General features: G+C 39.3%; 1 protein-coding gene across 21 annotated transcripts in view; it reads left to right on the top strand.

Moving 5' to 3' along the window:
- cacna1c (calcium channel, voltage-dependent, L type, alpha 1C subunit) overlaps positions 1–17,858 on the top strand; it is a 185,793-nt gene that overhangs the window by 93,868 nt on the left and 74,067 nt on the right. For all 21 annotated transcript variants that reach the window (XM_035522093.1, XM_027008705.2, XM_035522128.1 and 18 more), the window contains one exon: positions 17,160–17,299. In XM_035522093.1, the coding sequence (XP_035377986.1) occupies positions 17,160–17,299 (140 nt within the window). The remainder of the gene's footprint in view (positions 1–17,159; positions 17,300–17,858) is intronic.

Raw genomic sequence — 17,858 nt, 5'->3', positions numbered from 1 at the left:
ATTTCTTACATTACGTTTAGACCAAGTGGCCAGTTCAGTATAGATGTGGGAGTCTTAGCTACACCAGTGAGATGTAGTCCTCTGCCATCTGTAGATATGTGCATTCTCAAGCAATGCCCGCTCGTGTTCTCATGAAGAATCGCTGTAAGATTAAAATATAGTATGAAGTTTATTTAATGAAACTTTCAGATCATTCTGACAAAGTGAAATGGTTTTGATGCTTTTACACGCACCTTTTGCTTTTTTATGTGAATAATATAAAATGCTTAAAATTGACAAATTATTAGTTATTGCCTTCGTGCTCACCTGCTTCACTGTCATTACATGTGCTTGGCACTGTCTGTGCGCATGTGTTTTTTTTGTTGTTTTTTTTTTTTTTTTGCTTCATATTTCTTTTCTGTTTTTAGCTCTGGTGTCAGTTTGTTGCCATGGTACCATCGAATGTAAATGAATAAGACTAGTAGAGTGTGTAAGCATTTGCCGCTCTGACAGAGATACATATACCACAGGAGTCACCAGCTCTATTTAGTGGAATGTACTAGCTTATACCCTTGAGTGCATGTGTATGTTTATATGTTAATGGAAAATTGTGAAGCACCTGATCATTTATTTGTTGTATTGTGCATGGGCAGCAAGATGGGCATTTTGGAACAATGTGCTTATGTCATATAGCGGAGGACACCAGAGCAGAGAGAGAGAGAGAGAGAGAGAGAGAGAGAGAGAGAGAGAGAGAGAGAGAGAGAGAGAGAGAGAGAGAGAGAGAGAGAGAGAGAGAGAGAGAGAGAGAGAGAGAGAGAGAGAGAGAGAGAGAGAGAGAGAGAGAGAGAGAGAGAGAGAGAACACAACAGTGCTAAAAAGCTCCATATTCTGTTTTGTAGTTACTGCATTACACTATGCACCGAAGTAGACTGCCTACAAAAGTTCAGTCATTTGTGGCATTAGTCTCCTTGAGTATCCAGAAGGGGGCATGAAGCTATCCCTTAGATTTGGAAATTAATTTGGAAATTAAAACTGGGGTTCAGTTTTCCCTTTGAGGGACTAAAGTGCTACATAGTTCTCCAAGTTCTAATTAACATTAGTCACATTCTTCCCTGTCACTGTCGTCAAAGGCGCGTGGAGGAAGACACACTTTCTCTCTCACTTTCTCAGTTACATTCTTGTGTTGACAAGCTCCAGTTCATAAACAGGCACTGAAATTGCAGGAACACGGACAATATAACCTATGCTAGGCTGGAATTTTACTGTCCTTTCTCCTGACTCTTACAGCACAGACAGAACTATGTCTCTATTATCAGGTTGGTTTTTTTTTTGCGTGCATGTGTGTGTGTGTCTTTTTCATTACTTTTTCTCTCAAGGTTCTTACTCTGTCATGTAATGATAGTTATTCTGTTTAGCACAAAAGTGACATAAGTGACATGCCTGGTACTGGGGTTGTCACAGACTGCTCTTCCCCGATTAGTCACGTAGTATGGCCCGCTGCGTGCAGGGGGATCCACAGACACTGTTTGTTTTGTGACCACACCCCCCTCGGGATTGCACATATGTGCACAGGGTTTAATATTAATGTCTTGTCTATTTAAAGCCCTGTCCGTGTGTGCTCCAATTCTTGGTCATTCTTTGTTTGTTCGCTGATGTATGTACAACGTGTGTGTGGTCATTGTTAAATGTTGATGTAGCCTATGTCTAGTTTAACGTTTAAGTCATGTCCTATGTCAGTGTTGTGTAGGAGTGCCACTGTTGTCATTCGTGTGTTATGTATATAAATGTTTCACAATTTTGAGGGAGTCTGTGCATCCTGCTCCATGCCCATTGGCACTCGGGGCAACGTTATACGGGTGGGATAGAGCATAAGAATGGTGAGGGAGATGAATGTGTAACAGGTGAATTATGGGAATGTGTAAAGCTACCCTTGGTTACACAGTTGCAGATATGATTTCTGTCATAATAAAGGATCCCTGTGCTGCAGGAGGAAGGGACATCCCAGGTCTTTGTGGCATGACCTCTTGGGTGGAATAACATTGTCACTGCTTCATACAATTAGAAGAGGTAATGAACAATTCTGATCATATCTTGCTCTCTTGATGTCTCTTTTTCACACACACACACACACACACACACACACACACACACACACACACACACACACACACACTATTGCTTTACATGAATGCCTTTACAACCACTTTCCAAAATAAATTGTTCATTTGTGGGTAGGTTGTGGTAATATTTTCTAAGTTTTATCATGAACTATGTGATGTCATTGTACTTCTGTGTTGTTTCTCAAAATAAGTCAGTATCAGTGTAATATTACAGTTTGTTTCACAATAGTTTTAATGCACACTTTTAAAACAATATACAGTAATGGATCCTATTATCCAAAATAACCATACAAAATAACTATATCCAAATTGCTAATGACCATGGTCTCACAGGATTGTATATTACTTCTCACACTTATTTAATAGTGATTTCCAAAACCAAAAAGCTTCCTGTGACAGGACTTGGAGGCAGACATCTGTCTTATAGTATGGAATAATCCCAGACTTCTCTCACTTCTCATTTGTAACAAGAAGGCTGCAGACACAGTTATGAAGTCTACATCTGACGGGAAAAGTCACATTGTAGATTCACAATGTAATTTAGAGACATGGCAATTCCAAAAGCTTTGGAATTTTTATTACAATGTCACCAGTGTGTAGTATAGCTTAGTTGGTTCTAGTAATTCATCATCATAGAAACACTGACATCTACGACTATTCCATGTCATACTGGGTGTTACATGAGTTTGAGTCTGGCATTGTAAAACAAAAATAAAGACTTTCAGCTAATTTCTCCATTTTGATTTTTACAAAACTCCTTACTTGTACAATAACCATATACTAAATGTGAAAATGAAGTTGTTTTTTTTCAACAATGTTCTGCATTTATAACATTCTTCCTTATAATATTCTCTTAATTGTAATCACGTTTAGTCATCATGTATGTTAGTAGAAACTCGTTAATAGATACTATGTTTAAACTTCTGAAACCCTTAATGAAAGGCCACGTGTTTTCATTAAGAAACAATCAAACCTTAAACATAGGCCAAGAAATCATTTATAAAAGCTAATCACTATTCACGTCCCAGCTGGGGTTTTTTTTTTTTTTTTGGCCAAATCCTAAACTTAAGCAATATCACACAAGAGGGATTGCTGTTATACTGAATATCAGCATGCATTGGTCATAGGCATGAGGCGGCAGGCTGAGGTCCAAACATAATCAGTGGGACTTGGATAGGACTGTTGCCAAGCAACACATAAACATTTTCCTGCATTGTAGCTTACAACTTTATGTAGGTCTACTTATATTGCTTACTTATATTTGTTTTACCTTTTAAGAAAGTTGGTTTTTTTTGTTTTGTTTTTTCAGAGAAAGTTGTAGTTCCAAAAACCTTTATCTCATGTATCAAAAAGACCTATTCATTGACTCATGTAAAACTAAGTTAATTTAAAAGGTGTAAACAACAAACAATTTACCATAATTACCTTTTTTTAATTAAACACTAAAACAAAGTTTTTAAAGTTTTTTAATATTTAAAAAAAAGCTAGTCAGTGTGAAGCATGAAACAGTAAGGATGAAAAAGGTTTGCAGTATGTGATAATGTTATGTTGGTGTTCAAGCTAGTATACACAATTCTGTTTAGTCTGTGCACTCTTTAAACTGTCATTTGCAGGACTGATGGGATAAATAAAGTATGTGCCATATCTGCTTCAAGCAGCACATCTGAGCAGATGTATATACTATGTCTGCCTGGGCTGACTTCATGAGAACTAAGAAGGACGTGTAACTGAGAGTGTTAAGCTAACATCTGTAAGGACAGTGATCATGCATGTTTCAGACATGGTGGATCACTGCTACAGGAAGACATTATTGTTCCCTTCGCCTTACAGGAACAATTATCTGTATGGAATTTAAGGTTTTGTGTGTGTGTGTGTCTGTGTGTGTGTGTGTGTGTGTGTTTGTGTGGTGCGTGTTAGAGTGATACACTAAATAGGACTATGATATGTGATTTGTTTACCCTTTTGGTGGGGGAGTAGTTATACCACCCCATAACTCCTGTATCCTTCTCTACAATTTATTTTCAGTTAATAAGTGAAACTGGTGCAAAAGGTTCTCTTTCACTAAAATTTAATGTGAAAACATGCATCTACAGTAGTATGGTAAAATCTGCCGCTGAAGGAGCACCAATGAGAGGTAAGCGGTGTGAAATAGTTCACACAGCAGGTACAGGTGGCTCAAATCCGGACCCCATTTCCAAAAAGCATCATAAACCAAAGATCATCTTTAAATGGTAGCGCGAGCATTACACTGAACACACACTCTCTCTCTCATTTAAGATTATCTTAACACTATGGTGATTTTGGGAAACGAGGCCCCAATGTTTTTCTTCATATGTGATACAGACATGTATCTATGTGCCAGACTGAATATGACTTTTTCAGTTCAGATTTGGGACACATTCATACATGTTACTGTAATCTCATACATATCAAATATGTAGCAATGTGACATATATCTGTACAGCCAGATTGGAATTAAAGTGACTTTTATGCCAATTCAACTTGATCATAATTTAGTGCTGCTGGAAAGGTAAGATGAACGACAACAGTAAGGGAGGATTTCAGTAAACATTTTGAATGAAGTTGGTGCCATGACTCCACAGAGGCCCATCATTAAAATCTTGGCCCCTCTTTAGCATCCTTGCTCACATGATAATTTGTTTCTGAATTTGCAGCTGGCCTCCACTGCAAATGAACACAAGTATCTTTATTTTGATTGTTTACCTCTGCATGAGCGTAGCATGTGAATCATGTGAATCAGTGATCTTTTGCACATGCGGTTCAGGTTGGGAGTGTGATCTGTTCAGACTAATGATAGATATAAGTTCACTTTAAGTAGATATTGTGAACAGCCTAACCAGCCTAACCAAAAAATTGGATTTAGTCATAAAATCCAATTTAGGCCGCTTTTGCTTGCTGAATGTCGCCATAGAGCGCTGGAAAACTGTCATCCAAAAATAAAGAGTCATCAGAAAGCAGTGGAATAAACACCTGCTACCTCATAGCAGAAATTCTTCAGCATACCTTTTCAACAGTTATAATAGTCTCGCTAAAATAACTTGACAATGGCAATCAAGTAATTTTTTGCTATAGCCTAAAGAAATTCTAGCTGTTATCGAAAACACAAATAGGAGGCAAGAATGTGAATTTATGTCTGTCATTTCTAGGCCATTAATATTTAGCCTCATAGTTGTCAGTCTTTGATTGTAACCTCTTGAACAAATACTGCATGTTGCAGTTTCTCTAATACTAATACAATGTAAAGATCAGTAGACTTTAGAAACAAAGACAGCAACATTTTGTAATGAGAGTAAGGAGTGGAAAGTTCACAATCAGACCCTTAATAACAGCTGATAAACTGCTACCTTTCTCTGTCAGGCTTTTGCCATTTTACCAATGATTTAGAAGTGCTAAATGGCATTTGTAAGAGAAACATTTTGCTCTTCCTGTGCTGTTATGACATAATTATGTGAGCTAAGCGATGATTGCATTGTCTCATGGTCTATTTGTATCTCTTGGTCATGTATCTCATGGTCTATTTGAAACAAAAGTATGTGGTGTGTTTTTGATTTGAAAAAATGCCCACAAGGGTTTTACCCCCCAGTAGGCAAATTTAATCTCCTTCATTGCCATACTTGGGCCTAAGAAGGTTGCTTGTGCCAAAAGCCTCAATACCTCAGGGCTCTGGTTGTGAGGAAATGCATGTTATTTTATGTACTGGGTCAGAGTGAGACCTACAATGGTGCTCTGTGTGCCAAGATTCCTGTGTAGGTGTGTGTGTGCCTAATGGATACACTGGAGACATGGGTGCTTGAAGCTTAAAAAGGCAGAAATGGCATAACTCTTGTACGGTTGTAAAGTTTGAGCTGTAAATGTTACATTAGTTAATAAATAAAACTAATGTAAAAAAAATATGATGTTGTGAATTTTTCATACTGTAGTATTGAAAGGTCTTGGATTAAATAGTATTAAAAATTTCATGATCCATATTTGTACACAGTCTTGGTTAAATGCTGTTCTGTGGGATCTGAGGAGGCTGTACAGACTGCTCAGCCTATTGCATGCTGCAATCAGTTTCCATGGCAACCAGAACCCATTTTGGTATCTATGGAGATGGATTGTGAGCACCAGCATGGCTGTTGTTGTCAGGGGAATGTCGCCCACTGTTGACTGGTGTTACGCCAAGCATGTGAGAATGGATAGACCCTCACACAGGCCTCTTCAATTTGACACTGTGGCAGTCATTGTTCACTATACTTGTGTGTAAATTCTGCTGCTAGATTAATATAAAAGTTTAAAAAATTTAAGTAAGCATACTTTTATTTGACAGCTGTTTTGGTTCCGGTTACTTAATTAGTTGAAGATGAGTAAAACCTTTGGTTGCTAATATGTAATCTTCAATCTGAAGGAGGTTTATAGGCGATGTTGGTTTTCCTTTTTGTAAATTATGAAAGGTAATGTGCTTAGGTATGTGTGTACAGAGAACATACTCCACTCCATAAAAGCACCTTTTTTAAGAATCAGATAATGAAATGCCCTACAGTTTATACTGCAGTTTATGCTATGGTTTATATGTTTAATAACATGGCAAGATTTTCATAATAAATGTGTCTATATGTGTGCATATGAACAAAGTCAAATCATTATGTCAAGCACCTGCATAGATTTTTAATGTTATATATACATTTTGAAATATATTAAACCCGTTGTAACATATTTGATATATTTGATTTTCATATGAGGACTTTACCTTAGACTTCCCAGTTTACATTATTGCTTTCTTTTCTCCAACACGGAGAATATGTGTTGCACAAAATGCTTCCATATTTGTGTATCACATAGTTGTGAGCTGGAATGATGGAATAATGGTGTTTTTATTCCCTAGAGTTTACCAGAGTGCTTCAATACCAGATCTGCCTTTGCATGAAACATAGTGTATACTCAAATATGCATGTGGGTCACTTCTGACATTTTGTTCTTTTAGTTTTTACCTTGCCTGTTACTTATTGCTGTAGTAATGTTTAATTGCATTACTGGACTAGTATAATCTACATGTTCTTTCTTGGTGCCTAAGATTATTGCACTGTAAAGCAGTGTGCATTGTGTGTGTGTGTGTAAAAATTTTAAAATAATATATAGCTTAAACAAACAATTTGAAAAAAAAACATGGAATTGTTTTGTTTAACAGAATATTTGACCAATTTTTGACTCATTAGCCATCTTTTGCAGTTGAACAATGGAAATCAAATATTGTCCAGAAAGTTCTTCTGAACACTGTTGCAGAAATACCCACAAATATATTGCACTTGTAGGTTGCTTTGCTTTCACCCTTCTATCCAGTTCATCCCGAATGAGCTTGATGCAGGTTAAGGTTTGGAGACAGCGCTGGCCTGCTATCTTGTTCTTGTGTTCTAATAGCCTGGAGGTATGTTTTTGGAAGTATTGTCTTACTTCAGGATAAACCCTTGACCTGGGAGCTGTAGAACAGAAGATAATGCATGGCAGTACAAAATGCTGGGGTAGCTCTTTTGGTTCAGGGTGCCAGTCACACTGTGCAAGTTGTTCTTCTCTGAATACAGCAAAAGTGCTGACGTGCTTAGTTCGACCAGTGGTAAGCTGTGCTTGAAGGTTTGTCCTGTGAATGGTCTATCATTCAAGCTGTTGACTTTTAGAAACTTGTCTTCTGATTCTGTTGTGGTCTACTATACCTTTGCCTGTCAAAGTCCCTTTTGATGATAAGACACTGTACTCACTGACATCCTGAACTTCTTTAAAACATTTTGCAAAGAAAGACCTATACTTTAAAGGGTTGTAAAGGGCTTTCTTTCTTAATTGTCTTTTTCTAAGCATTACAATAGCAATATACTACATCCTGCACTTACAGTCTATTCCAGCATTGTTCTTTCTTGTCCCACAGTTGGGCACCTATTCTTTGCATTCATTTTCAAAGTTAAATTTTGATTAATTACATTAGTACAGAGCATCTGTAAATTGTTGACTAGTAACTTGTTCCCTGAAATTTCTGGAAATTTGCATTATTTTGCATTATTAGAAAGATCTGCAAATGCGGTAATGTGCAGGCAGATTGAACTGGTAAGTAAACATTGTTAACATGCTTGTTGACTTCAAAGGGGCCGATGTACTTGGGTAATCTCGCGTGGATAGCCATACCCAGTCTCCAGGCTGGTATACTGGTGTCTCTCCTCCATGTCTATCCACCATTTCTTTATACCGTGCCAAAGCATATTCAATTCTTTGATGAGTCTCTTCCCATACTTTATCGCTATCTCGTAGCCATTCATCCACTGCAGGGATGTCAGCAGTGGTCAAAGTCCAGGGGGTCATGGGGGGCGTCGGTAACCCAGGAAACACTCAAATGGCATACTGCCCGTGGAGGAACTCATGAAAAAGTTTTGGGCCATCTCTGCACAAGGAAGGAACTTGGAGCAGTCAGCAGGGTTATTCATACAAAAACAATGGAGAAACTTACTTAGTTCTTAGTTTGCATGTTCACACTGTCCATTGGACTGAGGGTGATAACCTGATGTCAGACTGACAGCCACCCCTATATGTTCAAAAAAGGCTGTCCAAACACATAATGTGAACTGAGGTCTATGGTCTGACAGAATGTACTCAGGTATACTGAATACATGGAAAACTTGTTTGAATAAGACCTCACTGGTTTGGAAGGCGGTGAGTATACCATGAAAGGCTATGAACCTCACACCATGGGAGAACTGGTCTACTACTGTCAAAATAGTGATATTGCCATCAGAGCAATGTAGTCCAGTGCCAAGTCCATCACTATGTGGGACCAGGGTCTTTCAGGTATGGGGAGAGGCATAAGTTTACCAACAGGCAGTATCCTAGGGATTTTACTTTGGCTGCAAACCGAACAAGATGCAACGTACGGAGGTACATCTCTAGTAAGGGTCTCCCACCAATATCGACTAGTGATAAGTTGTCGGGTATGGGTCTTACCGGGATGACCAGTCGTAAGGGATGAGCGAGCCCAAATTAACAGCCGATCTCAGCATGATGCCAGTATGTACCATCTTTCTGCAGGACATTCAGTATGAATGACAATGTCTCATGACATTGTGACTTGTTTGATCTCGTCGTCAATCTCCCATTGGATCCAAGCCAGATGTACCCATGAAGGAAGAATGGTCTCTGGGTCAGTAGACTCCTCCTCTGTCTCCCCTAGGTGGATACAGGACAGGGCATCTGCTTTCATGTTGTCGGACCCTGGACGGTATATAACCTTGAAGTGAAACCTAGAGAAGAATAATGGCCAGTGGTTCATTCGTTTGGCTGTGAGACTCTAGATTATTGTGGTCAGTGATCACTAGGAACAGATGATTAGCCCCCTCTAACCAATGTCTCCACTCCTCCAATTCCAGCTTCATAGCCCCTATCCCATAGTTACGCTCCACCGGGGTCAGTTTGCAGGAAAATTATGCTATGGGGTGCAATTTGGATTCCTCATTCCATTGTGACAATACCACCCCAACAACCATGTTCAAGGCATCTACTTCAACCAGGAACAGGATGGAGGGATCAGGATGCTTTAATAAAGGGGCGGTGGTAAAAGCGTCCTTTATCTGTTTGAATGCCTGATCAGCTTCTTGGCTCCAGCATAGCTTAGTTGAGGCTCCCTTAAGGAGGGCTGTGAGAGGAGCTGCTATATCACTGAAATATCTAATAAAATGTCTGTAAAAGTTCTCAAAGCTGAGGAAGCTCTGAAGTTTCCTGATTGTGGTGGGAACGGGCCAGTTGAGGATAGCCTCTATTTTCTGGTCGTCCATGGCGATCCTGCCATGGCTGATGACATAAGATGAAAATGTAGTAGTGGAGAGGTGAAACTCACATTTCTCTCCTTTAACATATAAACCATTGTCTAGGAGTTTCCATAAAACAGAACGGACATGTCATACGTGGGTCTTGAAATCCGGTGAATAGATGGCGATGTCACCTATGTACGCTATAACATATTGTCCTATGTGATCCCAAAACACGTTGTTGATAAATGCTTGAAAAACAGAGGGCTCTATGCTGAGCCCATAAGGCATGACTCGATACTCATAATGACCCCTGGTGGTAATGAAAGCAGTTTTCCATTCATCCTCTCTTTTTATATGTACCAAGTTGTAAGCACTACAGAGGTCTAACTTGGTGAAATATTTGGCGGTTCTGAGTTGTTCAAGGGTGACCAGGATAAGAGGCAATGGATAGGCATATTTCTTGGTTATCTGGTTGAGGTTTCTATAGTCTATGAATGGGCAGAGACCTCTGTCCTTCTTTACAAAGAAGAATCCAGACACAAGGGGGGAGTGGATGATTGGATGAAACTCTGATTCAGTGCTTCTTTGATGTATGTATCCATGGCTCTTTCCTCTTCCTGAGAGAGGGTGGATAAACACGGGCCTTTTGCTCTATGGAGCAATCATAGGTACGATGAGGTGGTAAAAAGGTGGTGTTTTGTTTGCTGAAAACCTCAGTGAGATCCTGGTATTCAAGGGGAATGGAACAGGCATGGGAATCAGCAGGACTTTCTATGATAGTAGAACACAGGGTAACTGTGGGAAGCGTCAGACAGTTCTTTTGGCATGGAGATGACCACTGAATGATCTCTTTCTGTGACCACAATATACTAGGGTTATGTTGTTCTAACCATGGGAGGCCTAGTATAATGGGGAAGGCTTCTATGACCAAAAAGGAGATGATCTCTGTGTGAAGTGCACTGGTGGAGAGTTTGATGGGTGTGGTGCGGAGAGCTATGAAAACAACCCCTAATGGGGTTCCCATCTAGTGGCCAGGCAAAGGGTTTTTGGTAGAGCCTCCACCGGAATGTCTAAGTCCTGAACTAGACTGGTATGAATGAAATTGCCCTCTGCTCCTGAATCTATTAAGGCTGTAAACAAAGAAGATGGGGAGTATGAACCAACACAAACAAGTAAAGTGAAGGATTTGGCAACCATTTAACCTTTTAACGGGAAGGAATACTACCTGGGATGGTGGTTTGGTCTCCATGCCTCTTCTATGGGCTGTGGAAGCGACCCGGTTAGGTCTGAGATTGCATTCCCTCAGAACATGTCCTGCAGCACCACAGTAAAAGCACAGACCCTCCTGGAAGCAGCGTCTTCTTTCTTCTACAGTCAAACGAGTGGAATCACACTGCATGGGCTTGGCTAGATTTTCTTGCCTGGGCTCTGCCCCGCTAATTCCTGGAGGGGGTGATTGATACGAATATTACTGGTGAATATTACAAGTGAATATTACTGGTTCTGCGCAGTTTCTGTTCTTGAATAAAACAATTCAACCATATGGCTAGTGCGATGAGTTGATCAAGTTCCAAGATGAAGATCACGGCAAGCCAGTTCGTGAAGTACTTCCGTGTTTATACTTACGAAATGCGACAAGCAGAGCTGCTTCGTTCCACTGCCAGTGGCTATAGTGCGAAACTCTCAAGTGTAGTCGGATACCGCATGATTGCCCTGGCAGAGTTTGGTGAACCTTTCTCCGCATTCTCTCCCCTCATGCAGATGATCATAAACGGCTTTAAACTGGGCGAGGAAGTTACATGACAATTCCCAGATAACTGTGGCCCAATCCAGCGTTTTCTCTGTTAGCCGTGTGGTAAGGAAAGATATCTTGGCTTGGTCAGAACAAAAATAAAAAAATAAATATATAAAAAATAAATGAAGGCTGCACTGTAACAAAGTCCCTACATTTGTCTGGAGAGCCGTCATATTTATTGGGTTTACTCACATGAACAACAGGATGAGCGGTAGCGGTAGCAGCAGTAGGAGATGAGTTGTGCTGGGGAAATGTAGTCATGGCTTGTAGTTGAGCAGTAAGGTCTCTTAGAGACTATCCGAGTTCAGCCATTTGGGCCTGTTGGTCTGTTTGTTGTTTGGCAAGTGCATCCAGAGACCATGTGACTCCTCCAAAGACATGCTGGTGTTGACTGATAAGCTGTCCTTGGTTGTTAACAGCCTCCATCAGAGCCTCCGAATCTGCCGTCTACATAAAGGCAAAGTATTCTGTAATGTTGTAAGCAAAGTCAGACGCTTGCGGATAAAAGGCAGGAGTTATATTGTAATCCAAATCCATAGGGGTTAAACTAGCCAGGGTCAGAACCAGAGAGATGCAGCCACGGGTAAACGCAATCATTGAGATAAACAGTCCCAGTCCAAAAAAACATAGAGAAAAAACACAGGCAGATAATCCAACAAGGGGCAGGCAAAAATCGGAATAGAGAGTAATGGGAAAACTAGGTCAAAAACACAGGAGATCAAAAACAGGAAAAGAACACCCAGTATGCTCAGGTAAACTGGAGGCAATACTTCGCAGCAACAAACAGTCTTAGAATGGTTTGTATACATGGGAAACAGGTGAGGTCATTATGCAGGTGATGAGGATCTGGTGAACTGTCGATGATTGGATGAGTCGCTCTCCTGGAGACGAACAGCATGATGGGTATTGTAGTTTGTTTGGGTGTCAGGCAGCGTGACAATTGTTCAGTTGTTTTAAACCTCTGGCATCTTAACGCTTACCTTTGTTACATTTTAGGTTAGTCACAAGACATCACTTTAAATGTTAAAACAAACTGGAAAAACAGGTGTTTCTAAACTAAACATTTTTACTGCTAGTGTGAGTGTGTATATATGTATAAAGCACTTTTCTTGCACAGCTGATGAAGCATCCAAAATGTCCTGTTTCCAGGAAACCTTGCGTCCTGCACTACTATTTTGTATCTATATAAGTGCTAAATCTAAGATTATATATATATATATATATATATATATATATATATATATATATATATATATATAAGTGCACAGCTGATGAGGAACCTCTCTCCAAAATATCCATTTTCTCTGGAAACTATGTTCTTCAACCTTTTGCCCTTGGAAGTGCCTTCAATCGTCTTGGCGTAGATTCAACAAGATGCTGGAAACAGTCTTCAGAGATTTTGGTCCATATTGACATGACAGCATCACGCAGTTCCTGCAGATTTGTTCGGGTGTACATCCATCATGCAAATCTCCCATTCCACCACATCCCAAGTATGCTCTATTGGATTGAGATCTGGCAACTGTGGAAGCCATCTGAGTACAGTGAACAAATTGTCATGTTCAAAAAATTAGTTTGAGTTGATTTGAGCTTTGTGACATGGTGCATTATCCTGCTTATTCATAAAGGGATGAACATGTTAAGCAACAATACTCAGGTAGGCTGTGCCATTAAATGATCCTCATAATAATGATCCTGATAATAAGTGGCCCAAAGTGTGGCCCAAAGAAAATATTCTCCACACCATTACACCACCACCACCAGCCTGAATCGCTAATACAAGGCAGGATGGATCCATGCTTTCTTGTGGTCTACCCCAAATTCTGACCCTACCACTTGAATGTTGCAGAAGAAATCAAGACTCATCAGACCAGGCAATGTTTTTCTAATCTTCTATTGTCCAATTTTGGTGAGTCTGTGCAAATTGTAGACTCAGTTGCATGTTCTTAGCTGACAGGAGTGGCACCAAGTGTAGTCTTCTACGGTTTAAGTTTTGTGCATTCAAGATGATGCTCCTCTGTATACCTCGGTTGTAACAAGTGGTTATTTGAGTTACTGTTACCTTGCTCTCTGTTCGATCCAGTCTGGTCATTCTGCTCTGACCCCTGGCATCAATAAAGCATTTTCACCTGACTAACTGGATGTTTTCTCTTTTTTAGACCATTTTCTGTAAACCCTAGAGATGCTAGTGCATGAAAATGCCAGTAGATCAGCATTTTATGAAATACTCATTTAGCACCAACAGACTAGCCCAACTAGAATCAACCATGCCACATTCAAAGTCACTTAAATATGCTTGGTTTGAACTTCAGCAGGTCTTGTTGATGCCCAAGTGCATGTGTTTTTGAGTTGCTGCCATGTCATTGTCTGATTAGATAACAGCCAATGAGCAGATGGTCTGATGGTCTGAAGGTGTTCCACAAAATAATTACCAAGCCTTCTCTTGTAAAGCTGATTACATCTCTTGCAAGAAATACAGTGGACAATTCCTGCATGAGGAGAAATAAGTGATAACTATTGATCCTTTAATGCTGGTTATTTTTGTAGTGGTGTTAATAAATTTTTATGTAGCACATCTAGAGCAGTTGCAAACTACAGTACCACAGTAGTACACTCTCAGATTTTTAAGCCCCATGGAATACATGTTATGATTTAAACATCTACTTTTTCTAACAAATTCGTTTCATCTCGTTTCATCTCTAAAACCTTGTGTATTTAATTGAAATTTTGACTGCTTCATTGAAATTTGTTGTCTGTTTTACTACACAAACAAAAAAGGATCATTTTTTTTCTTTTTTCTTCCATCTTTGTCCATCTTTTCGTGGAACTGGGATTGTATCAACAGTGGTCTCCCCAGCCACTTGTTTAGATGACAAATTCTCATGGCTTTATCCCAGCAGTGGGTGTGTTGATTGCCTGTGGAGCTCTAATAATAGCAGCACATCTGTCTCAGGAGGAAACCTCACACACACACACACACACACACACACACACACCAAACATAACAGAACGGAGTTCAGTCCTAAACAGAGACCATAACTGGACTTGCCTTGTGCAAGAAATCTAAGCCCACATTGAAAACATTTAAATGAAATCATTAGTACAATATTGAAGTCAAGGGCATTTCCAGGGGTTGATAAGCATAATCTTAGCCAAAAAAAAAACAACCGACCAACCAACCAAACCATAAAAAAAGGAAGCCAATCAGGAACAGTTGCAGTTTATCAGTGTAGTAATGACAGCAATGACAAGCAAGTTGTGGTGCTATGCTGTTATTACTAACCAGTAGCATAATGTCATGGCTAACACCTTTCTGACAGACCATCTGCCTGGTTCTTCATGCTTTCATGGTGAACATTTGATAAAAATGGATTTAACCTCTATATTCAAGATGAGCGGTAATTCCTAGCATAAAATATGTCTTTTAGACTGTATATAGAAATATATTTAAATGAAAAAACATTTTACAGTAGTCCACTGTTAGTGTAATTATAATATTAATTACAGTGAAATACATAGCAGTGAAACGCAGTGAATAACAACATATTTCATTATGTAAGTACAGTATATCAAGTATCTGTGCATTGCAACACATTATCATTTAGTACATTATTATAGTACATTATTAATTAATGGTAATAGTTACACTGTAGTTATGGTGTTACCACTGTTATTAAATGCATTTTATTATTTAAAAAAATCGAAATTCTAAAAAATCCAAAGCAATACTGATTTGGGCCACCCAGAATTACTAGCTACTTGCTTGACTGTCATTTTTGCTTATGTAAATCCAGAAACAGACTCTGTTCACTATTCTTTTCTGCCTCAAAACTCATCTCAGAGCTTTTGACCTCACAGAGACCTAATCAAGAGGCATTGGTTGTCAGGGTGATAGAGAAAACTGATCCTATGGAGAACTGTGAGCAGTGTGTGTGTGTGTGTGTGTGTGTGTGTGTGTGTGTGTGTGTGTGTGTGTGTGTGTGTGTGTGTTTGTGTGTTGTAACCTTGGTATATCAGTATGTGTTGTTATGATTCCAGGTGAGTACCACAAAATTAATTTTATGTAAAGTTGTGTTTTCTCTCTCTTCAGGATTTCTCCCACTGTAGTTTATGGCATAACAAGCTGTGTAATTGCACTTAGAGCACTAGTTTTTATGAGCTGAATAGGTGGTTTGCTTATGTGAATGGCTGTGAATGCACCCTAAGTCTCTGTTGGTGGGAGGGAGTGAAAAAGAGAGAGATAGATGTCCGGTGGTCTTTGGCTTAGAATTTATGTAATGGTTGCTGGCTCTTATCAGTAATGCAGAATAAGGAAACTAAATTACATAAAGTGCTGTAACAGACCTTTATTAACATCCTGTCATGCTGAGCTATGATCCACTACCCTTACATAAATCTGATCCATGTGTAATGAGAAAAATGCAAAATCAGATGGCAATTGGTGTTTGAGAGTAACTTTTCTCAAGTAAAAATATTTACAGTAATAGTGATGAAGATCCTCTCAAACTGGCTGGAGATAATGTCTGATGAGTGAAATTATATGTGAAATTCAAGGCACATAGTGTGTTCTAATCCCTATTTTTGAGTCTAAATGGAGGTTTCACAGAAATGGGCTCACATAACACTTGGATTCACAGCATTTCAAAGTCAATGAGTACTTAGTGTATCTTAAATATCCAGTGTATATTATCTCTGAAGCTTCCTTTGTGCAGTACTATTCTAAGCAATAAAAACTAACATGCCTACGAGATTTCGACTGTAACAGTTTTGTTTCATAGCTAGCCATCTGAAATGCCCGCATAGAACTTTCGCTGAAATGTGGCTTGTTTTAGAACGTGTAGCTCACCTGGTAGATTAAGGCTAGCACCTACAAGGCCATGGGCTTAATTCCTAGGAAGTGCAAATCAAAAAGAAGTCAAACTAAAAAAGAATTCATATGCAATGCTGTCTGGATATGAGTGTCTATAAGCAGTTATACAATGTTTGGTAACTTTAGGTATTGGTATTAAGAATGTATTAAAGACAGATCAAAAGTGGTGATTGGTGTAGATCAAAGAGGTGATTGGTGATGTCCCAGCCACTGCATCTACTAACTCATGGGCTGTGTAATGCTGATATGGTACATTTGTTCTGAGGTGCATTTCTGTTTGTGTTCACTGATTAAGTGGACTATATATGTGTGTAGTTTCACTGATGAAGTGGAGGCTCATATGGAGTTTTTTATGCCCCAACAGACCTCAGGTTCCAAAAACACCATGAGACAGAGAGTGTGAGAGAGGGGAAAGAGAAAATGAAGTGTGTCTGAGTGCATGCATTCTTTGAGTCCATTAAAATGTTATGCAGGTAAAGGCTTAAATAGACAGAAATATAGTATGTTTTAAATTTTGAGTTAATATAGAGATCCCCTAAAATGATTACATTTATGCAGATCAGAGATTTTTTCTGATGGTCCCTCTCTATATTTACTCTCTCTCTCTGCAGGAGCGAGTAGAGTATCTGTTCCTCATCATCTTTACAGTGGAGGCTTTTCTGAAGGTGATTGCCTATGGTCTACTGTGTCACCCCAATGCCTATCTGAGGAATGGCTGGAATCTGCTGGACTTTATCATCGTGGTTGTAGGGTGAGTGAGAGTCAGATTACACATGTAAGCACTGCTAAGCCTTATGTGTTTCCTATACTTAAGGCCAGCTTTGACCTTGGAGGTGCCTTAGGGACCATTCCTACTTTGCCACACTCTGGATGCCATTAATACAAACACTTGCTTTACAACTACACATGTATTAGAACTAAAATATGTAAATGGATGGACTGCCTTTGTCTCTTCAGCAGTAAACTGAGGTTTGGTGAAGGTCAGTGGAGTGCCTGAGAAAGAATTCTTGTTGGACAGTTTACTAGGTTTGACAGTGATGGATTTTATATAAGAGACATACTTTATAAGAGAACTTGAAAAAATATGAAACAGCCAAGCCAGGCTTCACACATTAAATGAGTACATGCATTAACACACAATTGGCATTCATTGGCTTGCTCACAAACACACGTGTGCACATTGACTGCACATATACATGCACATGCACACACATGCACACAAGTTCATCACCCAGTGAGTTTAATTATTATACAAAATTGGTGCCTGTCTAGCTACAATATACTGTTATCACCTGTAACAGGGTAACAGG

Source organism: Electrophorus electricus, chromosome 2, assembly GCF_013358815.1.
Source record: "Electrophorus electricus isolate fEleEle1 chromosome 2, fEleEle1.pri, whole genome shotgun sequence".
NCBI lineage: Eukaryota > Metazoa > Chordata > Actinopteri > Gymnotiformes > Gymnotidae > Electrophorus > Electrophorus electricus.
Note: the sequence above shows the minus strand (reverse complement) of the source record. Positions and strands in the feature narration are given on the sequence as shown.